Here is a 26079-nt window from a genome sequence, read left to right as displayed (position 1 = left end):
CTGTACCACACACAGCCATCTAGGATATATCATTCCTCTCAATGGTTAGGTGCTTCCTATGGCCTATGTTAATGCTGTTTAATCTCTATATGTACATTTTTAATATAGTGGTTTTATATTTATTGACCTAGTTTATAATATTTGTGTGTAAAAAAAAAAAGTGTTTTAGGGTGCCTTGAGGTTGTTGTGTGGACCTGCAAGTCTACTCCTGAAATCACTGTAGCCAAGGCCTGTGTGTAAATATGTTTAATATCATCCCAGAGGCATGCAGTTTGTGCATAAATTACGAGAACCGTTAAATTTGTTGTACTTCTTATAACGTAATCATTAAAGAGCATTCCAGACTGGCACTGATCATACCATGCGCACATTGTAGTAAATAAGATTGAGATTTAAATAAAATATAATCAAAAAACATAAAGCATAGTGACTAATATCAGAGTAATGTACAAATATCAGTCCACCTTTCTTCATTTGCATCATGTAAACACCACTAAGACCAAGTATAAATAGTGATTCAGAATGTCAAAACTCCAATGGAAAATCATTTTAGTTCAATGTGCATCCAGTAATAGAAAAAATAGAAAAAGATACAGTCGGAATAGCAAGTGTTGTAGAGATAAGAATAGAAAGATAAGATAGAGAGGTTAGAAAAAAAGAAGTAGAAATAAAGAAGCAAAAGGCAGATTAGGATAGGAAATGCCGTATCTAAACAACATTCAGGAATAGTCCTGTATGTGCACTGTTTGCTCCATTTGGGCAGCTTAGCAACTAAAATATTATTGCATATAGGCCACAAAATAAAAAAATAAAATGTCGCTAAATACCCAGCAGTAGGGTGAATTAGTATAAGATAAAAAACCCTGAATATACATGGATAAAAAAACCTTATGCTATAGCAATAATATACATTATATGATGCTCACCCACTGCCTTCCTAAAACATGACAGCGATAGGGTCTAGCAACAATGGATCTACAAAACACCATACATTGAAAACAAAAAACCCTAACCCCTTAAGGACCAAACTTCTGGAATAAAAGGAAATCATGACATGTCACTCATGTCATGTGTCCTTAAGTGGTTAAACAAGAGATGTGCCTGTAGGATGTGCTGCCTCCTACAAAGAAAAAGATGTTGCAGCCCCAGGTAGAGAGCTTATATCAATGTTGGTGGTGTAACCACAGGATGCTATCACAGAATATTGAGCAAAGGACTATGTCACAAAATGTAGCATAGGGTTAAGATACTTCAGACCACACTTTGTCTCTGGCAGTACAGCAGAGACTGCTGATCCAAGTCTCCCTCCAGGCATGTTCACACCAGTAGACACGCAAGAGTGGAGTCCACTGGAAGGTGGTAAAAGGTAAATCCACTGTTTTGGAGCTGTGCATGACAAATCTTGAGATCGCTCAGCCAATCCTGGTACATATCTGAAACTTAGCATTCCATAAATATTCATTCTGCATGACTTCGAATTCTGTTCATCTGGAAAATCACCAAATAAATGGAATATTTTCGTAAGAAAAACCACACTGCTACATAAACATTTAATATGCTCTCTCACTTTTCATTCTGATGGCTTCCATTGTTCACTCTATGTTTAGTCTCTGGTCATGATTGTATTGGGTTACATATTATAGGCACATGTGTAAAAAAAAAAAAAAAAAAAAAAAGTGTCAGCTTTTTGTGGGAGGGATGCAAATCTTCAGCACTACAGATAATGTTACCTGTATTTTTTTTCACCAACCCAACAGTTCTCTCAGTGGGGGTAATAAAATCATGTCATTTAAATGCTGAAGATTTCTGTTTTACCTGGCATAGTGTTGGGTTTGGACACACGTGCTCCTCCTTTTCTGATAGGGTATAGTTGTAAATGTAGTTAGATAGCTGGTACGCTGCCTATACCTGCTCGGCTGCACTCCACCTAAAACCGATTCTCAATTAAGTGGGCTTACAGATGCAGTTTCCCATTATTATTTTTTTATTTTATTTTTTTAAACCTGAGCAATATTGAACTGAATAATAACAATACTAACTTGTATTTGGGGCATGTACTGCTGTGAGGCTCTGAGTGGGTGAGGGAAGTATGTTTTGTTTCCTGACACTCAAAAATTGTGTTTTACTCTAAACAATTTTATAATTGTGTTATTCTGCCGACTGTTCTTTTCATTGCAGAAACTTGAAAATAAAAAATGGCTGTATTCAGAGAATGTTACTGTACCTCCAATATTATTACGTTATGCGCACACAAAATTCAAAATTATCTGCACATATTCTAACTCTAGAAAGCATTGCAGGGACATTTATTTTCTGCTTTTTATAAATTGTATTTGCAATATTACAATGTGTACAGATTTATATCAACATCCATGTAAAGAACTAGTCACATTCCATTCACACACTGTTGCTGAATATTATTTGAAATCTATTTTCACAACAAATGTGCAATGTATTTTTTCTCTTTGTTCTGTATTGTGTTTTTAAAGGTTTATTTGGGAGGTGCATGTATTGATAAACATGCAGATTTGACAGTCATACTTGAAAAACAACTTACACAAATTGTAATTGTTTAAAAAAAAAAAAGTTTTATTCTTGAATGTGAATTTCAGTCCACATCTTATGTTACCTCTGTAAATGCTTCCATGTTAAAGGGGGGAAAAAGAGAACCGCAACGCAATAAAAATTTATCATGCAAAAAAAAGAATTCTATACAAATTGAGCAGTCAAGGCATGCTTTTGTATATATTAAAATAAATACAGTGGTGTCATGTGATAGTACATCTCTGTTAAAAAAAAAAAAAAAAAAACCTCATAAACATTTGCAGTGGTCTTAGTGATATCATCTTCCTTCTATAGTAATCTACTAGTCCCTTGGTTCTTTACTGCATGAAAAATATGAACTTGAGCAAGCAAATACATGCATTTGTCACTCGCTCCTATTGTATCATTAAGGAACAGGCCTCTTATAGAAGCCATTCCTAGCCTGATGGGAAAATCACTTGTAAAGTTGCAGATGGTTTACTTTATTATTTTTTATATATTATTTGTTAGATGTTTAAAAAGACAAAAAATATTTTACATTCCAAGATTTGGAGAGATTTTCCTTTGTATGCAAACTACGAAGAAGAATCGTGGGAAGCAACCAGACATGGTAGCACATTACTTTAGCAAACATTTTACCATGGAGATTACAGGGAAAACAATGAGCGTTTATAAACTGGGGGCTGCAGCATATGATAGAGACTAGAGGGGAAAAATAGAAAGTACATTTTAGATTAAGACAGTGGGAGAGTGTTGATCATACTGGCTGTCGAAAGAGGCATCCACATGTGCATAAGAATGCAAAATGTCAGTAAAAAAAGGCATATAATGTCTTTGGAAATGAAAACTGATATTTTTTTTTTTTTTTTTTTTAATTCTTTATTTTTGAGTGCAGAGTGAATTACAGGCGTAAATACTGACTTGTTCAACATATGAGATCATAAACAATTTGTATGGGTAGTCAAAAAATACTGCACATTTTTTTTTGTGATAACAAGTTTGAGACATGAGGCAGACAAGAAAATAATACAATAATACAGTGATGATTTACATAACTGTTTAAGCTAGGCCTACATATCTATTTGATTTACTAGGCTTAAGTTTATGCGCAAAATACTTGCTAGATATGAAAAAGGTTATTTAGAAACACCCCAGGGCTTCCCAGGTAGCTTTCTGCATGAGTCTGTCAATCTTGGTATAGAGATGGGTGTACAAGGAGGAATGCCATGGTATTAGATTGCTGTGGGGATTGGTAGCAGTGTTAAGCAATATGGTTGAAGCCTGATCCCCTTTAACCTATGCCTGTGGTAGGTAGGACATAGTCACCCCAGAGTCTGCGGATCTGAAAGGTTCGGCACTGGACTGCTGTCAGCCTGACTGCAAAGAGCCTCTCCGGTTCCCTGTGTGAGTTTACGACTATTTCCCACCTCCTGGAGGTCCAGATGCTTGTCACCGGAGGAGGCCTGTGTGCCTGCCGCCGCAAGTTTTGCATTCTCCGCCATTTGCGGCGCGTTTTACGGGTTTTGTGGACCACACGTCGGGCTTGCTGGCTTCTTGGTGTTGTCTTCGGCGGGTAGGTGGTTTGGACTCGTGTGGCAGCCGTCAGCAGTCTGTTCTGCAGCTTCCTCCAGAACGCTTCAAAGAGGCTGTCCAGCCTGGATAATATGTTCTGTGGGTCAGTGGAGAACGTGGTGACCGCCATTTTGGGAGTGCTGCTTAAGGTGCTGTCGCTTGTTGAGGCTGTGCTGCCTGCTCTCAGACCAGTCGGGCAGTCCCCAGGGTGCGGGCCGGGATGACCCCCGCCGGCCCAGAGGGGGGGGTTGCAGGGCGCTTGTACTGTGTGCATGGTAGCCGGCTCCCGCCGGGTAGGAAGATCGGCCGCCTCTCCCATCTCCGGCGTGCACCAGGCCATACTTATGGATCTGCGTCCGGGGGGTTTTATGTGGCTGCTGACAGCGACCCCGAGCCGGACAGCCGGTGTTGGGTGCCTGAGCCGCTCGATTTGCCTCGGGATAATCGCTGATACTGTCGGTATGTAGGGTGAATTGAGTATTGCTCGAGGAGCTTGTTGAAAATGCGTCCGGGCGCCATTACAGTCAGGCCCCGCCCCCCGATATAAAATGAAAACTGATATTTGTATACTAGAAGTTTAAAGATCGTATCCACTTATTGAGTGGGAACTCATAATTATTGTTAATTGTTGTTGGGTGGATGATATTGTAATGGAGGACAGCCGTTCAGATACAGAAACATTTTTTTTTTTTAAAAATCATACTTTAGAAGCTGCAGGATTTTCTTAATTGATTTGGAACAATTCTTTGAGAGGCAGAAAATACGAATTTATCATATGCTGAAGAAAAAAAAAAAATATGAGCATGATCTCATCTGCTGTCATAAGACACTCTTCTGGGAAGATGTAACACTTGATGTTGAAGTATTGCTGCAAAGGTTAACTTCCCTTTTTAGTTTTCTCAATAAAAAATATTTCAAGGGACACTATAGTCACCAGAACAACTACAGCTTTTTGTATTTAATCTGGTGAGTAGAATTTCCCTTTGGGCTTTTTGCAGTAAACAAAGTGTTTTTAGAGAAAGTGCAGTGTTTACATAATAGCCTAGTGATAACTCCACTGGCCACTCCTCAGATGGCTGCTAGATATGCTTCCTGGGGCAGTGCTGCATACTGTGCAGTACTGCCATTCAGTGTCTCCACCCTCTGCATACAGACACTGAACTTTCCTAATAGAGATGCATTGATTCAATTCATTTCTTTGAGGAGATGCTGATTGTCCAGGGCTTGGTTTGACTTGTGCTAGATCTGCGCCTGATCTGCCTCTTTGACAGTCTCATCCAATCCCGTGGGAATGCATTGTGATTTGCATACAGAATCACTTCTGATGATGTCCGCTGTAAGCAGGCCGATCAGGGGCAGAGCCAGCAGCTGCAGAGTTGTATACAAGTAAGATTTTACTATATTTAGGGATGCAGTGGGGTCCTAGCTGGTGGTTTTAACATTATGGGGTCAGGAATACATGTATTTCTTTCAGAAAATGAAAAAATGATTCCTGTCAAGAAGATATGAAAAATAACCTATCACTAACTAACCTGTCACTGGTTCTAAATTATACCATCACATTTTTTGCACAATAACAACACATAATAAAGAGATTTTATATGAATCCATGAACAGCGTTGAACGTAAGAACACCAGTAGTCTGTAGTTTTAGAAATAGGCCTGAAACCTTTCTTACCCTAGCCAATTATTCATTCTATAAGACAGGAGGGAAAAGACCGTAATTGTCAGAGAAAGCCTCTGTAATGATGGGGAGAAGAGGAGTGACCTGGACGGGTATTAACTGTGCGAACTGGGATTAGAGTTTGTATCGAGTGATTGGGTGCTTAGTGAATAGAGTTTGGTGGAGATTCCAATTTGTATATTGAAAAGTATCATGCGTAGCTTGTTTCCTTTGGGGGTTTAGGGAATTAATTAATGGCTGCCAGGTCTGAAATAAGTTATTTCTCAACAATTCCTTATGATTACGAGTTTCCAACCAATTCATGTGTAAAGCATTCTGTAATTTGTTACTGTCATGGTGTAATACCCCAACATGCAGAGTTTAGGATAGCAAAGGCCAAGACAAGGACGTTTTACCGGGCCTTAGAATGGCCGGACTAAACGTCTGAGATAAAGTGTAATCTGAGCTGAGGTAAGGATAATGGAGAGCCAGCAAAAACGAAAACTTGCCAGAGTCAGGTACACATTAATCAATCAGAAAGGCAAGCAAGACAGGTAACGGTTAAAGATAAACTCAGAGTCAGGAACAAAGCCAAGGTCAATACCAGAATAAACACAATAGATCAAGGAACGCACTAAAGGATACTGAAACCATGATAGGGCTAGAATAGTTTAAATAGCATTTAATTAACATTTCATTGGCCCATGTCATGCCTACGCCCCCTAAACGTGTGTGTGGGCAAATGGGAACCTGAACCGACTTGTGGCTCCCGATCAGTGCACCCACTGCCCCTTTAAGAGTGGTCAGTGCACACGGCCCGCTCAGAAGAGGAGATCGAGCCGCATGTGGCTCGTGTGGAGTATAGTTTTCCTTGCAACCACTGCCATGACTAGAAGATATTTAGATGTGAGGGACATGGGTGTTTTTATCTTGAATGGCCAAGATGGATAGTAAGGTAGTAGAGTTTGTATTAACGCAATCACCAATACGTTTGACTCCCATTGTAGCCGAATGCATGTAAGGGTAAGCTGTCTGTCTGCATTGCAATAAGGGATTGCAGAAAGGGCATAAACTTTGAACATTGAAGCCATTGAAGACCCAGACGTATTTTGGTCAATTTCCATAATTTGACAGTGATCACCAGGAACCAGTTCTCCCTTACATCTTGAGTTCGGTCCACGTAAGGAGTATGTAAAAATTGTGCCAAATAAACATCCTGAGAGAATTGTTGATTTAAGTGGCACTGCGTATACCAATCCTCCCCAGTTATCCAGTCCACCACATGGCGGTATTGAGCCTCCAAGCACTATAGTCCATCAAATCATGTATTTTTTTGGTGAAAGGGTTTCAGATATTTGAGTTTTACCGGTTCACAAATTAATTTTACCAAGAATGCCTGGTCTTTCAAAGGTTCACCCGATAAGGCCATGGCAGTGGACTTATTGAAGTTTATGTAAAACCCAGCAATAGTGCCATGAGTGTGAAGGACATGCATGATTGCCGGGATGGATCTAGTAAATTTCACGAAATACAGAAGCAAATCACCAGCAAAAGCTGTGAACTTAATGGAGTAAGAGCCCACCTGAATGCCTGTAAATTCCTAAAATTTAAGCATTAATTTAATAATGGGATCCAGGCACATATTAAATGAGAGGTATGGGGGCGCAGCCCTCACCCTATATTAGTTTGTGTGGAATCCAAAGCATTAGTGGTCAAACAAGTAATTAGGCAACTGTATAGGAACTTGAAATAAAAGACGGGGATGCCAAAAAAAGTGTTTTTAAGATCCAAAACAAAAGGGGTTAAGCAACCATATCAAATTCCTTATGGAAACCAAGAGTCATAGTTCCAGTCAGCATAATTTCAGTCTAAAGTGCACTGTTTATTTTGTATTTCAAGACTTATATATTTTCCTCAGTAACTGGGTTACTGCCATTATAGCCACTATTGCATGTATTCGCTGTATAGGGTGTTAGCCCCAGACAAAGCCCAACTGTAGGGGTTGCAAAATATCTGGCAGGGAGGTATAATTTTTTATTTAATTTTTGCCACTATTTTAGTTTTAGTTTTCAGATCCTGATTCAAAAGTGTAATGGACCTGTTTGATTCTCCCAGAAAAGCAGCCCTATCTGGTTGAAATAGAAGAATAATCTGTGTCTGAATTAGAAATTGAAAAGGAGCTCACCAATGGCATGAGGTGTGTGGGGCCACAGATGGAGGTGAGAATCCCTGGCGATAGGCTCAGATAGAGCACCCTTTTACTCTGCACCCCTTTACCCCAATATCCGCTGTTATCTATACATGCAATCTTGCTGATGCAAATATCTTGCCGAAAACAACAAACATGTAAAGATGCATTGATTTAATGCATCTCTATGAGGAGATGCTGATTGAGTCAATGCATTTTATTTTTTTTCCATTTAAAAAATATATATATTCCAGCCCCCTCCCCCCTCACTTTTTGGAGGATAGACATCCTGATAGTCCAGTGGGCTGGATGCACTCTACAGTAGGAATGTGCATGGGGAAAACTTTCAGTTCAGCATTCTGAAATTCGGAACTTAGGCACTTCGGTTCGGTTTGCAATTTTGGGACTTCTCTTGCAGCCGCTTAGTAGATGGCTCCCTAATTCTCACAGTATTAGGGAGTTATCTACCAAAAGGCTGAAAGACCTAAATTGGTCTTTCAGCCAAATTTACTAATACTAAGTAAAAATGACTTAGTATTAGTAAATTCTGCCCCTACTCGCTTTACTGTGAGTAGGGTAATGTCTATTAAACAGTGATCCTGTGGCTGCTCACTGTAAAAAAAAAAAACACAAAAAAACCCCGTGCCGCGCGAGTGGGGGCTTCTAACCTGAAGGGGGACCTATTGCCCCCCGCGCTCCCCACCCCTGAACGGAGGGTGGGGGCCCTAAAGTAAAATAAGGGGGGGACCTATTGTCCTCCCCCCGGTTTCCACCCCGGACCGGAGGGTGGGAGCCCTAAAGAAGAATAAGGGGCGGGGGGAGTTATCTACTTATTCATTCCTGTCATTCCATTGACTGGCTAAGTAACTTACATTTTATATGAATGTGTGTTACTTGATCGTTGTAAGTGTTGCAAATACTTACAGCTGAATCCTGGCTATGTTTGTATACTTTGTATTTAAACTTGTATACAGTGTAACATTCTTCATATTTCCACTGGGTAGGTATATCAATACTTCGGCAATACTATGCTTCGGAACTTCGGCACCTTGGAACTTCAACACTTTGGAAATTCGGCAATTTCGGAACTTTGGCAATTCAGCTATTCGGACATTTGGAAATATCCGAATGTCCGATTTGCCCAAAATTCGTCAAAATTGACATTTGGAACGAAACGAATACTGCACACCATTTAAAATGAATGTCCATGCACATGAGCAGATGTGCACAGAGGGATAGCTTCAGAGGCTTCTTAACAGTGTTAATTTTGTTCTCTAACAATTGTAGATTATGCTAGCTTTAGTGTACCTATAATCTTAATTTTATTAATGACAGGAGGCGAGTATTTGCTTAAGTCTCTCTTTACTAGAACTCCACAGCAGCACAGAAAAACAACCAATCAGAAAAAAGTTAGGTACTATAAAACTCCCCTCCCCATGCATCATTTCCTCTTTCAAGCTGCGACAAAACAGAATAAAAGGCAGAAAACATCATGGGGAAGAAACAAAGTCCTAGATACAACGATGTCCACCTTCCGAGAAGAGTTGTCAAACCAGATAACGTTGATGGACTGTAAACTGAAACGAGAGAAAAACAGAATCGAACAGGTTGATTAGCCAATGAAATGTACTCTGAATAAACATGCAGGTACCCAATGTAGCAACCAAAATCAACCATAATATGTAGATATCCCAACCCTACTATGAAAACAGACATAAGAAACAAGCGACAGGTAGCAGAGACAACAAACAGTTGCATACGTACCTGATAATCTAAACTATAACATTAAACAAGGGAGGGATAAGAAAGGGTGGGGAATACTCGCCTCCTGTCATTAATAAAATTAAGATTATAGGTACACTAAAGCTAGCATAATCTACAATTTTATAACATGACAGGAGGCTTCGTATTTGCTGTTTTAACGCTCAGTCCACCAATCCAACGCTGTTTGTGTCGCTGGTACCTATTCCAGGCAATAGAGTAATCCTAATTGGATATCCAAGTACGATAAATGACAGACGGATCAAAGATGATGCCAGCCAACGAAGCATCTCAAATACGGAAAAAAACACCATCCATTGATAGATCCATTGTACGTGGTGTTGCGACCTGTTTCCTAGCAGTCGGTCCACGAGCTGGCAAACTGACCTATCAGCCATATCCCTGTAGTTGAATAATATCGAAGGACAATTTCGGACTTAGGGTCATGAGAAGAAACTGCCACCAAGTCTCAACTCATGATCCGTAAGGCGGCTCCTCCGCTCGTGCCAGGGTCATTCGGCGATGTGTCCTTGCAGGTAGATCTCCAATCTCCAGGAATGCGCCTAAGTCCACCACCAAACTCGCAATAGAAACCGCGGAGGATCTTTCGTTCCTTCCTGTCCTACCCGGTGAGATGCCTCATCCGAGCATAAATTCATAATGCAGGCAAGAGTGTGGCCAAACCAGCCGTATTCTAAGTGATTCTAATATTCCAAATGGACTGTGTAATCCTCAGACGCAGTAGAGAAAAGGCTCCAAAGGAAATCCATGCAGGGTTCCGAACTGAACTTGTGTGGAGGAACGGTGGTCGACTATTGTGGGAATAGGGAATCCCAGAAATCTTCAAAGGAATGGGAAATGCAAACAGGAACGCAGATTTCCATCCAGAAATGCCCTCGTCCAAGAGTGAAAGATGTCTGTGTAGGAGTCGGGGCACACCAGGTACCTCCATAAAGTCTCGTAGGTCTCCTCGACGATAGTGGACAAGTAGGTTAGCGCGAATCCAACAAAACGGCTCCCATGAGGGATAAATAGAAAACAGACGGAGGGTCCTCCATCTGCGAACCATGATCACCAGGTATGCGCTCCGAAGAGAGGGGGCAGTCCTGCCATCTTATCCCAAGATCTGATGGCTGGGGAGGTCAAGACAAACGGGGTTTCCGGTCTTACCATGTGATCCATACGTATGGTTTTACCTTCAGACCGGGTAATAGGCCTTCCTTAATCTTGTTACCCAAGCAAGGCAGAGCCCGTCTGCTCCATGAAGGTCTCCGTATCTCCTGGTATCTTGACGTGGGAGAAAACAGAAAGCAATTCCCTGTATTATATGGTGCAGAATATACCAAAGACCTGCATTCTCTCAATACCGGAGGACCATCCGTTAGCCGAACCATCTCCAGGAGCGTGTGTAAATTAGTGGGGGTCTCCCATTTCTCGCGCGTGTCACCGCGGTCCGGATCCAGTAGATCCATTACCGGAGATAGAATAGAGGGATCCAGTCTAAATAATGATATCTAGCATGACCAGGCAGTCCTCTAGAACGAAGTCATTAGCATGGATGACATCTCTAATTGAATGCAGGAGGGACGCCCCTCTATGTAGTCGTCTTGCACAGGAACAAGCCTGTGTGACGAACAAATGGCCAGCACTGTAAAGCGTCGAGTGTATGAGAGAGCCGCGCTCTCTACTAATGTGATCGCATACCGAGATAGCGTCTGGCTGCTAGCCTGAGCGGGCCGCACCCGCTAACAACCAACAGCAGAGTCTACATCCATGACCGGTTCTCTCTATGAGAATGTGTCCTCCAAACCTGTCCTCTGTATCCAGCCCAGTATCTGGTTGAGGTCGAGGGAGGGGCTGCGCCCTCTAATAACAGACAGTATCTGGTTCTGTATCTAAGAGGGTTCGCCCTCCGTTCCTGAAAATAAACATACTCGGATCGAGGTGATGGAGGGCCGCACCCTCCTGTGATGCAAACTAGAGTCCTTAGCGACTCAGGGCGGCCAAACTGCAGGGCACACCTCTTATAAATGTCAGCATAAGGCTGAGGGCAACCTTCGGAAACAACTATGGAAAACTATCAACCGACTATCCGGATCCCGTGCGCGCGCGGGGTCCAGGAAGAGCGTTGGTAGTCTGAGGAAAGCTGGAGACGTTCTCTGCAATCCACGAGTGCCCGGGAGGTCGGAGGAGGTCAAGTCAGGCCTCTCGACGACCCGAGCGAAAAGGGAAAGGAAGTCATGAAAGAACAAAAAGGCAACAATAAACGTAGATAAGAGTAAATACGCCAATTCTATCTCAGATAGAAGGCAAATAGCAGGCCGGAAGGTAAAAGATTCCGAGAGGCAGATACAGAGTAGCTGGTAAAGACAAGGAAGAAACACCGCTTTCTCCTGTAGGTGTCTGAGTACCGGTCCTTGCCTGTGCGAAGTTCTCTTTGGAGATGTGCCGTCGCCGGTTTGGAATAAACCGTGGATGTGTTCAGGTCTTCATAAGAAACTTAGCCCTTCGGGCATGAGGTTTAGGGCCTTCACCCTTTCCACCATATTCAGATGGCCGTACACTGGTAACCACTTGGACACTATGGCAATGGTGTTTGTCTGGACACCTGCCCATCTCCTTGTCACTGGTGGGCACTGGGTTATCCTCAGTGATATTCCCCCAGGCCTGCGGCCAAAAAGGGTTTCAGTACCAATAGTGCAGGCCCGTCCGTAGGGCACAGGCCAGGCAGGCCAAACGAATGGGCACAGACACAGCAGGCCGTTCTTATGGGCACAGACACAGCAGGCCGTTCTTATGGGCACAGACACAGCAGGCCGTTCTTATGGGCACAGACACAGCAGGTCGTTCTTATGGGCACAGACACAGCAGGCCGTTCTTATGGGCACAGACACAGCAGGCCGTTCTTATGGGCACAGACACAGCAGGCCAATCAATGGGGCACAGACATAGCAGGCCAATCAATGGGGCACAGACATAGCAGGCCAATCAATGGGGCACAGACATAGCAGGCCAATCCTGGGTTGTATATGACATCATATGATTATGTTATTTATATAGCGCCATCCAATTCCGCAGCGCTTTACCATGGGCCTTGAATGAGTAATGGGGACCTCTGAGCTTGGGTAGAGTTCCCCCCCAAAAATTGCAGATCTTCAGAGCACTCTGACATAGGGCCCCCAGACATCAACCCTTGTAGACAGCGTAATGCCGTGTGAATAACTTGAACCGGGCCGGGCAGTCCCTAAATGCCCAGCAGGCAAATAGTGGTATCCCAGCTGCATTGGGTATAAGCGGAAGTTGTGTCAGTGATTACCATGTCCATGAAAGTAAGATGCATTGAGCGATACGCTCCTTACTGTGAAGTGGAATGCACATGCTCGCACATATCTGTTTGATGTTTCAATCATAAATATAGATACCATCCTCATCGCTGAAAATATTGTAAAGTATCAGTGCAGACTGGTCTTCCCATACCAGTTTGAGCCAGACCCAGGTCTGGTAACCTTATATCTATGCCATGGACGGTGAATTCGTACCAGAGTAATCTCCTCAGAGATCCCATGGTTGGACCCCCCAAAAATATATACTGTGAAGCACATGAATCCTAGATCATAATACCTGTAACTCACAGAAATCTGTGATAGACACTGTCAGCAAAAAACACACAGTATCCTGAGATATAGACAGTCAGTAAAACTCACAGTATCCCGCGATATACACTATCAGCAAAACTCACAGTGAACTGATATACACCGTCAGCAAACTCACAGCAAACTGTGACATGCACTGTCAGTAAGACACAGTAAAACACACAGAATTTTGTGATACACACCGTCAGCAAACTGCAACGTATGCCGCCAGCAAACTGCGACGTATGCCACAAGCAAACTGCGACGTATGCCGCCAGCAAACTGCGACGTATGCCGCCAGCAAACTGCGACGTATGCCGCCAGCAAACTGCGACGTATGCCGCCAGCAAACTGCGACGTATGCCGCCAGCAAACTGCGACGTATGCCGTCAGCAAACTGCGACGTATGCCATCAGCAAACTGCGACGTATGCCATCAGCAAACTGCGACGTATGCCGTCAGCAAACTGCGACATACACTGACAGAAAACAGTGACATACACAGACAGAAAACAGTGACATACACACACACACAGTAAAACACATAGCAAGCTAACTAAACAACTGTCATAGAACACATAAGCCTGACATGAAAAGAGATCTGATATGAAAAGCCATAAAGCTCACAGCCAGCTGTGAGATATACAGTGTATGTAAACTATAGGCGTATAGCAGAAAGCCGGTAGACCTGCTGAGATCCGCCGGGGGATCTCAGCAGGGCAGCAAACGCCGAGATCCGACCGTGGAAGGAGGAGGGGCCGCGAGCAGGCGCCCCTTCTCTAGCCGGTCGGATCCACATGGCTGAGAGAAACCCGGCCGCGGCGAGGCGGCCACGTGTGTGAGCAGACCCGGTCGCGGGGTACTCGCGTCTGACCGCGAGAAATCCCGGGCGCGGGCAGGCTCACACCAGAGTTCGGGGAGTCAGAGGAGGCAGCCAAGCGGCTAGTCTCCTGACACCCCAAGCGGAGCGCCCGCAGCCCCAGAGGGGGGGAAGGGGAACTAACAGAATGGCGATAGGGAGAGGGTGGGGGGAGGGGGGAGGGGGGTAAGCAAACTGAAGGGGGACCCCCCCCAAAAAAACACCATATCTCCGGAAAGAACATCCCCAAAGACACAGGGGAAACGAGTAAAAAACGGGCAGAAAACCCGGAGCAAAATTAATAAATAAAATAACGAAAAAACACTATAAATAATCTGCAAATAAAACATAAAAGGAGAAAGGCTATGACCAAAAAACATAGCATAAAATATATACAAGCAATATATATAGTCAACATAATATGATATCAAAATAATAATATGACTAAATACAAAAAACATAATATAGATATAACTAAACACTATAAACAAAAAATATATAATATATAAATATCATGATTAAATTAAATAAATATGTATCCTAAAGAAATCATAATAAAACCCAAAGCCACCCACTATAAGCAGGAGGCAGTGGTACTCTGACCTGTACTGATGCGGAGCAGCAAAGAAAGAGGAAATGATGCATGGGGAGGGGAGTTTTATAGTACCTAACTTTTTTCTGATTGGTTGTTTTTCTGTGCTGCTGTGGAGTTCTAGTAAAGAGAGACTTAAGCAAATACGAAGCCTCCTGTCATGTTATAAAATTCTAGTCAACTAAAACTAAAATAATTCAGATGATTAAAACACGACTAAAACTAAAATGGCATTTTAGTTAAAAAAAACTGTGACTAAAACCAAATAGAAATTTGCAGCCAAAATTAACTCTGCACAGAGTGTACGTGGAAGGGGCAAAAGAGACAGATCATAGCTTGGATGAGGGGCACCTAGAGGGGCTTGGAGGAGACAAAGAGACACGGAGAGAATGAGAAAGGGACAAAACAAACAGATGCTTTAACTAATCCCATTAGATTTTAGTTGTGTTGACTAAAATCTCCAGTTGATTAGTAAACTAAAACGGACATTTAGTTGACTAAAACAATGCACATTACTAAAATACAACTAAAACTCCTTTATATTTAAAAGACTATGACTAAAGCTAAATTAAAATTTGCAGCCAAAATTAACTCTGAAAGAGTCTTCTGGGAAAAGAGGGAAGGGCTTGCACAGGCTGTAACTACTGCAACCTATTTTAGCTATATCCACAGTGAATACATACATACAAAAATGCATTATTTTATTCATCGGGGTTATATGTACTAAAAAAGGAATTTTACCTTTGTTTTTTTTTTTAGGTAACTGAGGAATGTTCCTTTAAAGGATATGTATTCCTAACACCACAGTGCCTGGGCCAGCATTGCTATTGTTACAAAATGCAGTTTACTTGCCTTTTTTATTCTCAGCTCATTGCTGTCCCTGTTGCCGAAACATTGGGTGTATAGGCTATGCATGTGTCCAGCTCTTAGGGCTTTGAGTAGGTTTTGTTAGCCAACTGTATTTGTATTAATGTATGAAGAATAGCCTCTGTTACTTTTTGGTTCTTTTATTATTTGTATTTCTACATGGTATTTTATATTGTTTAATTAAGTATTGATTTCTTTGTGAAGGCTTGGTTTGGTGCACATCCATTTTGTTTACATATGTGACTGTTTAGGCACTTTAGGGATTCCTCTTTAGGATAGCACCCTTTTGCTATTTATTTATGAGCAACCTTTACCATATCCAGCTGTTATATGTTGAAATTCACTGACATTTGCAGTACAGATCATTCATCATTCTTCTGAACTTTGACTTATTGAATGGCTGTCTGCTTTTTCTATTTTTAATATCTGTTAGACAGGAGCGTGGCTGAAATAATTGACTACACTAATCACAAGCAATGGCTAGATACTTGATTAAAGGATCACTATAGGGTCAAGAACACAAACATGTATTCCTGACCCTATAGCAGGGGTAGGCAACCTTCGGCACCCCAGATGTTATGGACTACATCCCCCATAATGCTCTTACAGCTATAGTGCTGGCAAAGCATCATGGGAGGTGTAGTCCAAAACATCTGGCGTGCCGAAGGCTGCCTGTCCCTGCCCTATAGTGTTAAAACCACCATCTAGCCCCCTGGGCCCATCATGCCTCCATAAATATAGCAAGATTTTACTGTATTCAAGCCTGAAGCTGTAGATCTGCATGCTGTTTGACTCAGAATAGCAAGCTGTCTGCTGACATCATCAGAAGTGGTAGCCTGATCCAATCACGATGCTTCCCCATAGGATTGCCCAGACTGACAAGGAGGCAGATCGGGGCAGAGCCAGCATGATTCAAACACAGCCCTGGCCAATCAGCATCTCCTCATACAGAGGGAACGTCTGCATGCAGATAGAGGAGATATTGAATGTGTGGATGCATTTTAGGCAGCCATGACCCAGGAAGGATCTCTAACAGCTATCTGAGGAGTGGCCAGTGAAGTTATCACTAGGCTGTAATGTAAACACTGCATTTTCTCTGAAAAGACAGTGTTTACAGCAAAAAGCCTGAAGGTAATGATTCTACTAACCAGAACAAATTCAATAAGCTGTAGTTGTTTTGGTGACTATAGAGTCCTTTAAATAAAAGGTGATTCTTTACATATTCCATAACTTTTTACTAAGGCATTGTTTATTTGGTAATATTTGGCATGATTATTTTATATGCACAGTTGCAATTTTCCCTTGGAACTTAAAGGGTTAAGGTGCCGTACAGAAGAAATTGCGTTTGTTTTGCCATATGCAAAACTTTTCCAATCTGTATATTTTTGAATCTGCATGAAAGCCAGTCTACCTAAAAAGCAAATGAGCAGGTGCTGAAAGTATCCTTGATTAACAATGTATAATATACTAAACATAAATGGCTGCTCCAGCATCTGTAGTGTGAGCTTCCCCACTTTACGAATCATTTCTAGATCTTTTAAATAGTTTTTTTTTTCCTTTTCCCAACAAAGTTTAACTTGTTAACGGTTTTCTGATCCATCCTTCATTGTCACACTGGCAGATCTCAACCCTTAAATTATTGTCTTTGCTTCACCAATGCACAATGTTATTGGTTACCTTCATATTTAATTATTCTAGTTAAAGTGAAGACTGAGGTTGGATCATTGAGTGATGAGTCCTGTTTTTATTAAGCCAGACCTCAGATAAGGGGATTAGAGATGTTGCGAACATAAAATTTTCCGTTCGCGAACGGCGAATGCGAAATTCCGCAAATGTTCGCGAACTGGGTGAACCGCCATAGACTTCAATAGGCAGGCGAATTTTAAAACCAACAGGGACTCTTTCTGGCCACAATAGTGATGGAAAAGTTGTTTCAAGGGGACTAACACCTGGACTGTGGCATGCCGGAGGGGGATCCATGGCAAAACTCCCATGGAAAATGACATAGTTGATGCAGAGTCTGGTTTTAATCCATAAAGGGCATAAATCACCTAACATTCCTAAATTGTTTGGAATAACGTGCTTTAAAACATCAGGTATGATGTTGTATTGATCAGGTTGTGTAAGGGTTACGCCCGCTTCACAGTGACAGACCAAACTCCCTGTTTAACGCACCGCAAACAACCGCAAACAGTCCATTTGCACAACCGCAAACTCCCCATTTGCACAAGGTTGGATAGCAAGCTAGCCATGTCCCGTTCCTTGTCCTCACTGATGTCATTGAAGGTCTCTTCCTCCACCCAGCCACGTACAATACCAAGGGTCCCCGAAAGGTGACAACAAGCCCCCTGTATTTTTTTTTTTTTAATGTACACTACTGTTACACCAGATATGAGTTGCACTGGTGTGACACTGTGCCCTGGCAGGCCCTGAAACGCACACGTGTGAAGGAAACGGACTGCTATTATTTCACAGTCAAATTTCTAGTTTTTTTTTTTAATGTACACTACTGTTACACCAGATATGAGTTGCACTGGTGTGACACTGTGCCCTGGCAGGCCCTGAAACGCACACGTGTGAAGGAAACTGACTGCTATTATATTACAGTCAAAAAAGGAAAAAAAAAAAGCAGACTGATGTTCTAGCCCTAAAAGGGCTTTTTGGGGTGCTGTCCTTACAGCAGCGATCAGATGAGTCCTTCAGGACTGTAGTGGACACTAAATACACTAGCCTAGCTATCGATTTCCCTATTAAATCAGCAGCAGCTACACTGTCCCTCCTCTCACTAAGAATGCAGCTTCCGGGCGGCAGGGCCTAGCTGTCATGGAGGAAAGACGCACTTCGTTTGAGCTCCCTCAATATCTCACTTTAAGCAGCTATCAACAAGCGAATTTCACCCCAGAAGGGGATGACCCAGCAATGTTGCTCCTACCTGACCGACCCGACATGCTTAATAGCGGTCAGCAACTCGACAGAGTCTTACTTACCTCTGTGGGGCAAGTGTGGCCTGGTGCTCACCGGGCGGGTGTTTAAACATGTCATTATTTCACCTCCTAAAGAGTTTATTGTCGTAGTTCCTTACATGCCTTTACCTTAACCGTTCATGTATTATGTTATTCACTAGTCTCATCTCATGGGGCAACTCACACTTGATTTATAACTCGTGGTGGAGCTGCTGATATAAATACACAGTTGATAACGTGCAAGCTACCACCCTAAACATGACTGCCATCTTACACTACAATATAATGCTATATACTCACACCCTAAATGCAACTATCATGATATACGCACGTTCAGCCTAGCATGCTCAAATATAACACACTTCTGTCAAAAAAAACAAGAATGCAGCTTCTGAATGAATCTAAAATGGATGCTGTCCAGGAGGTGGGAGGGTCTGGAAGGGAGGGTCTGCTGCTGATTGGCTGGAATGTGTCTGCTGACTGTGAGGTACAGGGTCAAAGTTTACTCAATGATGACGAATAGGGGGCGGACCGAACATCGCATATGTTCGCCATCTGTGGCGAACGCGAACAAGCTATGTTCATCAGCGAACCGTTCGGGACATCTCTAAATGGGATCCATTTTTTGATTCTACAGTCCATCATCAGTTGGTCTATGTGTATAGCTTAATTTAAAAGGACAATGCTTTTTTTTTTTTTTTTTAGGGAGAAGGTTTTACCCATTTTCATCAAATACTACCATTTTCAGTGTTCTTGCTCCATATACTTTTCTTGTATTTAGAATTTGCATCTTTCTTTATTTGGGCTAGCTAATTGAACTTCTGGACCATGGCCAAAATATCCACAATACAGAAGCAGCTTTTGACAGATTATTAGCTGATTGGAAAAGGTTCTGCTATGAACTAAAACAGCACTGCTTTGTTTGGAGAGAAAACATTTTATATACAATCTCTGAAGAAAAAACACACACACACACCACCCCTCTCTCTCTCTCTGCACTTTAGGGATTCCTCTTTAAGATAGCACCCTTTTGATATTTATTTATGAGCAACCTTTACCATATCCAGCTGTTGTATGTTGAAATTCACTGACATTTGCAGTACAGATGATTCGTCTGTACTATATATTTTTTGTTATATAAATATATAGTTGGGCTGCACTCTCTGTCTTTAAAAATCCAATCTTTATTGTCAAGTATTAGAAATTCAGCTTTTCAGTCCTCTTTCTTCAGGAACAAAATAGCTGAAGAACTATTCAACAATGTGCATTGTCAATCAGCAGTGGCTGAGGCCAGTAAGGTATTGTCATGCATAGAAAAGGGCATTAATTTTCTGGATGAGAAAATCATTTTGCCTTTTTATAAATCACTGGTAAGACCACATCTTGAATATGCTGTGCAATTTTGGGCACCTGTTCTCAAGAAGGATATTATGACACTAGAAAAAGTGCAGAGGTGGGGTACAAAATAAATAAAAGAAAGGAAAATTTTTAGTTATGATGAAAGGTTAACAAATGTAAACCTTGTTAGTTTAGAAAAACATTGCCTCACAGGGGATATGATAACATTATATAAATATATCCAGGGCTGATACAAACCATTGTGTGGAAATCTGTTCACAAACAGGACTATACATAGGACACAAAGTCATGCTTTTAGACTGGAAGAAAGAAGATTTAGTCTAAGGCAAAGGAAACAATAAGGATGTGGAATCCTCTGCCTGAAGAAGTGGTTTTATCAGAGTGCATGCAGATGTTTAAACAGCAACTAGTTGCATACTTGCAAAAGCATAATGTTCAATTATATATTTTTTCAACTGTAGGGTAATAGCTTCTTGATCCAAGGATAAATCTGACTGCCATTTTGGGGTTAATAAGGAATTTTTTGCCTTATTTTGGATCAATAGCAAAAACCAGATGTGAGGAAGGCTGAACTTAATGGGCACATGGCTCTTCCCTCTCACCCCCCCAAAAAATGTAAAAAATAATAATAATAATAATAATAATAATATATATATATATATATATATATAAAGAAATGTCATAAATTGGTAAACTGGCCATTACAAGTATAAATCCACTTGTAAACCAGAAGCATTTCCTTTTGCTTTATGTTGGATCACAAAGCACGTAAACAAGCTGACATCTGACATGCTTTAGGTGTTTGGAGTGTTTCTTCAAGGTTATGATGAAATAGTTTTTAAAAGACTAGAGAGTAGAATTATAGAGGGGTTAAATTTACTTTACTAAAGTACAGGGGTTGTTTAGGATTAGACGGGTTAAACCCAGCAATGCAATTAAGGACACGTTTGGGTTTTGGGGGTTATCACATATTGATTTTTAATTTAGGTAAAGATGGTGTGGGAAATAAGTCTCTTAAAATTTTTTGGTCTTTTGATTGGTATTTTTAAAACTGGTTAAGACATTATAAACAAAATAAAGTGATTAAAACTATCATTTAAAAAAAAAAAAAAAAGACAATAAATTAATGTCCCGATACACGTTACACCACATAGTGGCTCTCCCAAGTGACATTTACAGCAGTTAAAATACACATTATGGTAAGTTTTGTGCAGTTTAATGATACACACCAAACATTCTGGGCCAAAGAAATATGTTTCCCATTAAATGCTTCCTTTCTGAAAGAGTGAGGTTTGGGCATTACAAAAAGTATACAGATCACCTTTAACGTCCTGACAAAAAGTGTGCTGTTTTTTGCCCCCCACATTTATTTTCTTGCATGATTTCTTTTAGGGTATTGAACGTCTAAAGAAAGAGGACCCTACTTGGGAGAAAACAAGCAGCTGGGAAGCGCTCAAGCAAGCCTTTGGGGGTAATTTCTCACCAGGATGGTTAAGTCCCTTCTCAAGTACCTTGTACCATAAAGTTCCTTCAGACATAGAGGCTGAAGCATCAGAATTAAACCGTGAATATGTCACAGGAAAGCTGGTAGGACATGTGGAAGTCATAGAGGTGGGCAAAGCAGAGGAATGTGCCAGCATCCGATTAACATGAGAACCGATTCCTGGAAACCCATCAGAATTCAAATGCATCTCTTTTAAATAATGATTCCTAAAAAGCACTCTAGCTCTAACTGGAAAAAATATTTTGCACTGTTAACATCTGATAAAACATGTTTGACTAACAATGGAAATATTGGTTGTACTGGAAGTTTGCTTTATCCAAATTGCCTGAAATAGTTAAACTCTGCATTGTAAGTCGAATGCCCCTGTCAACAGTCCATTCCTCACTTTAATTTAGCATCTCAACTTGTTGCCTTTAACAAGCATTTTATATCAATTCTCAGCAGTGGTAACATGTGACAAAATCCAATCAATCCAAACTGTATTTCATTTATCAGTTTATTACTTGTCTACACTACATAAAATGACCTTATGGGGATAGATAATACATTTGATAGATAATTGAATATGTAGTCAAATTAGTTTTATTAGACTCTTTACAGTCCATTGCAGCAAGGAAAGCAGTACTGCTATAGTAACTAAATTATTGTGAACATTTACCAGGGTGCTAATGAGTATAATATGCACTTCTCACCATTGGGGACCAAATAAAATATTCAAATTGTTGATTCGTAATGGCAGAGACATGGGCTTTGCACAAGAAAAAACAACATTATCAGCTTGCCGATAACCCAAGATGAGAGATAGGCTACTAAGAAACACACACCGAGTTATTCACTAAAGTGATAATTCAAAGTGAGTTCATATTTAAGGCTGAAATAGATAAGCTATGTATCCAGTTTGACTTACTTTTAAAGTCACTTTCAACTCTTTAATGAATGAATAACCCTTACAGAATTCCTATAGTTCTGTATGAAAATGGAAAAGAAATAGCAAACGCCCAAATAAAGTCTTAGTGAGGTTCCATTCTATGAAAATAACATGAATAAAAACCACTTGCACAAGGGAAAAGGATCTATGGAAAATGCGCGCTGACTTTTTCCCGGTCGAAAAATCTGTCACTGAAGGAGTATCAGACCTGAGGATTTCCAGTAATAGAGAAAGGTGAGTATTATTATTATTATTGTTTTTCTTTTTAAGGAGTGTAATTAAAAGAACATTCGTAGCACCATAACCAGTACTACACAGTGTACTCCCGGGGTAAGTAGTTAAAATGTTTGCAAACAACTTGGCCTCCAGGAGAGCCTGTAGATCCTATACAGAACTTCCATAAGCTCCCCCAAGCTAAGTCCTGCAACACAGGGCCAGATCGTTGGCTGAAAGCATCAGCCAATGAGCTAAGGCCTATAAAATTCCAGTTCTTCTGAAGGAGGTTACCAGGCCTTGCAGACCCCAGGTAACTTGTCAAAATATTTGTAAACTGTTTGATTACTTACCTGGGTGGGCACTCCTGGCACCTTCACCACTAAAGCATGCTTGGTTATGATGCTAGGAGTGACTATAAAGCAGCACTGTCATACCAAACTTAACTTTCTCCTATTGTTTCCTCTTCTATTCCTCTTTAAGAATCTGCTCTTCTTTTCTTTATTTTTGATCTAGCTTTCTTTAACACACAAGGCAAAGTAGGCACTACTTTGTCTCATGTATTTTTCCAGCGCTTGACATTTTTTGACCAAAGCATCAGCTCCATTTCCTGTGTCAGAAAAAGTACTTGCCCTTCTCACTGACACAAGAAATGGAGCAGACTTAAGTTCCTCCTTTGGTCAAAGAAAGTCAAGCCTAGGAAAAATACATAAGACAAAGTAGTCCCTAATTTATCTTATGTTTTAAAGAAAATTAGATGAGATAGGAAGAAAAGAAAAACAGATTCCGAGAGAGGAAGAGAAGAGGAAACAATAGGAGAAAGGTACGTTCGGTGTGACAGTGCCGCTTTAAGTGTGTAGAGTGCAATATGCTATGACTTTTAACCATAATGGGCCTTGGGAAAAAAACTTTAAAATTGTGCTTGAGTCTTTTTCAATGAACGTGTAAGATACTAACCTATTTTGGTTCTTTTTAATTAATGAACAATATTTTAATTTCACTAAGTGCCTTCTTATATATATTTAAAAAAAAAAAAAAAAAAAAGCGCATCAGTTGTACTCCTATCTGTTTACAAGCAGTATTTGATTGATTCATATCTACTTCATTACTCCACTCTCTTGTGGATTTAGATATAGTTGCAGAGCACTTGCTGAGCTTCTCATGTCTGACATATCAGCTTCAGTTAAAATGAATTTACATAACATATTATAAACATTCAGTTTACGCATGAACAGCTGCTGGGCGTGCACTCTCACAAAAATACGCATTTGCTCTGTACGTCCTTAATAGGATCACATATTACTTATGTACAAACTATATTATTCAATCAATTGTAAGAATCAGCTTTACATGTGTGAATAAACATTTTTCTAAGTATTTCAGGTCTGGCTACAAAATCTCAATCCAGAAATGTACTAAAGTAAACTGAGCATCAGCAATTAAACTCTCATAGAAAAGGGAATGTCCTAAGGACATTGAATGGTATGGTATGAGGAGCTGTCCCAAACCACAGATCTTTAAATTGCATGCTTGTCTATTATTTTATTGAGTTTTCACCATCTCTTAATGATATATTTCATCTTCTCTTGTTGTGGCGATGATATCCATGGAGGATATTCCAATGAAATTATGCCTTAAATGTAATGTGTAAGTACCATAACCACTTCATCTTCAGCGATATCCAGAAAAAGGGTGCCCATGGGACCCAGATAAATGCCAAACTGTTTGAAAACAGTTTGACTCCTTACCGTGATATGGCGCTTAGACTATACCTTTAATCAAATTTAAATTCCATATAAATCAGACTGTACTTGATACATAATATATCTGATGATCATGTGTGTTCTAGATCAGAATGGGCTTTCCGCTTTATCATTCCATTATTAATCACTCTCGATGTCATTTATTCTTTGTATTATGCATGGCCATTGCTCATGAAAACTGAACATCACACTGATTCGGAAAGTCAATAACGTTGTTAATCACATATAATGACCAAAATCAATATGTAATAAAGCAATATAAAAGAATTGGTGGCCTTTAATAAATAATGTAATAATAAGTCTACAGGAGATGCATGTACCCTTCTAGCTCTGCACAAATAACTAGGTATATATTTATTTTATATAAATATGTATATGTATTTAAATTATTCCATCCAACTTTCTTGCTACTTGTTGACATATTTCAATATTGCTTCATCATTTGATGTTTACTTCTCAGTCTTCACAGACTTTTGTGCTCATCTCAGTTGTATTACATGTAGGCTCAAGCCATGGGACATGAATGTAAAAACACCACACTTTACAGTATTGTCACAATTATAAGCATCATAGACTGAACTGACCATGTGTTACCTCTCCAGATGTTCTTCATTGTACCTTCCTTTCCTTTATTCAGTTGACAACTTTTAACTGTTTCAATTTTAATAAAATATTTGAATATGGTATATTTTTCTGTATAATATCAGGTTTGATCCTTATTAAAACACATTGCATTATATTCAACAGGTTTGCTGTATTATTGAATATTTCACTAAAATGAACACATAATATTTGTTAAAGGGATACTATAGACAACGTTTGTTTAATGAAGAGGTTTTGTATAGATCATGCCCCTGCAGTCTCAGCAGCCCAGGTCACATGTGCAAGGGGTGTTACTTTCACCCCCAGCAAAAAGTGCATATTTCTCTGTATGAGTGGTGTTTCACGCAAAAACGCTGCACATACACATTCCTTGCTCCGTGACATGACTACTTCGAAGCAAAATAAGTAATGGATATTGGAGTACCCCTTTAAGGTAGCATATATTTTGCTAAAATATTATGCACTATATAAAAGGGCCCTTAGTCCAGTGTGAGATTAACTCAAATCACTATTTAACCAATGTTTGCAATATCCTGTGGCCCAGGTAGTGGACCAAAACATCATGTTGACTCTTACAACACTCACCTGCAGAGCCAATTTGCAAATGCCAATGCACAACAAATGAACCTTGCAAACTAGGGAGGACCTTATGGTGGACCTATAGCTATTGTATTGCAGCAGTTGTAGTGCTACAACAGTTTTTGCTTTATCTTTGGTTGTACTTGCTCATATGAAGAGAAGATTAAAAAGAAAATATATCCACCATAGTACAACTATTTATGCACTCTTCCAGTTGCTAAGGCCAGTTAAGTATTGTCATGTAAAAAAATGGGTATTATTTTTCGAAATGAAAATATAATTTTTATTTTTTTATAGGTCAATGGTAAAACCACATCTTGAATATGCTGTGCAATTTTGGGCAACTGTTATAAAGAAGGATATTATGGCACTAGAAAATGTGCAGAGGCAGGCTACAAAATTAATAAAAGGAATGGAAAATTTTAGTTATGAAGAAAGGTTAACAAAGTTAAATCTGTTTAGTTCAGAAAAACGGTGCCTCAGAGGGGAC

At 40.4% G+C, this 26079-nt stretch overlaps 1 protein-coding gene across 3 annotated transcripts in view; it reads left to right on the top strand.

Annotated features, from left to right (window-relative positions):
* Positions 1 to 25093, top strand: part of ZDHHC3 (zinc finger DHHC-type palmitoyltransferase 3) — a 71274-nt gene extending 46181 nt beyond the window's left edge. For all 3 annotated transcript variants that reach the window (XM_063452107.1, XM_063452106.1, XM_063452105.1), the window contains exon 7: positions 21392 to 25093. In XM_063452107.1, coding sequence (XP_063308177.1) covers positions 21392 to 21652 — 261 coding nt within the window. In that variant the 3' untranslated portion in view covers positions 21653 to 25093. The remainder of the gene's footprint in view (positions 1 to 21391) is intronic.
* The last annotated feature ends 986 nt before the right edge of the window (positions 25094 to 26079 follow it).

This window comes from Pelobates fuscus, chromosome 4 (genome assembly GCF_036172605.1).
Source record: "Pelobates fuscus isolate aPelFus1 chromosome 4, aPelFus1.pri, whole genome shotgun sequence".
Lineage (NCBI taxonomy): Eukaryota > Metazoa > Chordata > Amphibia > Anura > Pelobatidae > Pelobates > Pelobates fuscus.
This window is presented reverse-complemented; position numbering and strand designations above follow the sequence as displayed.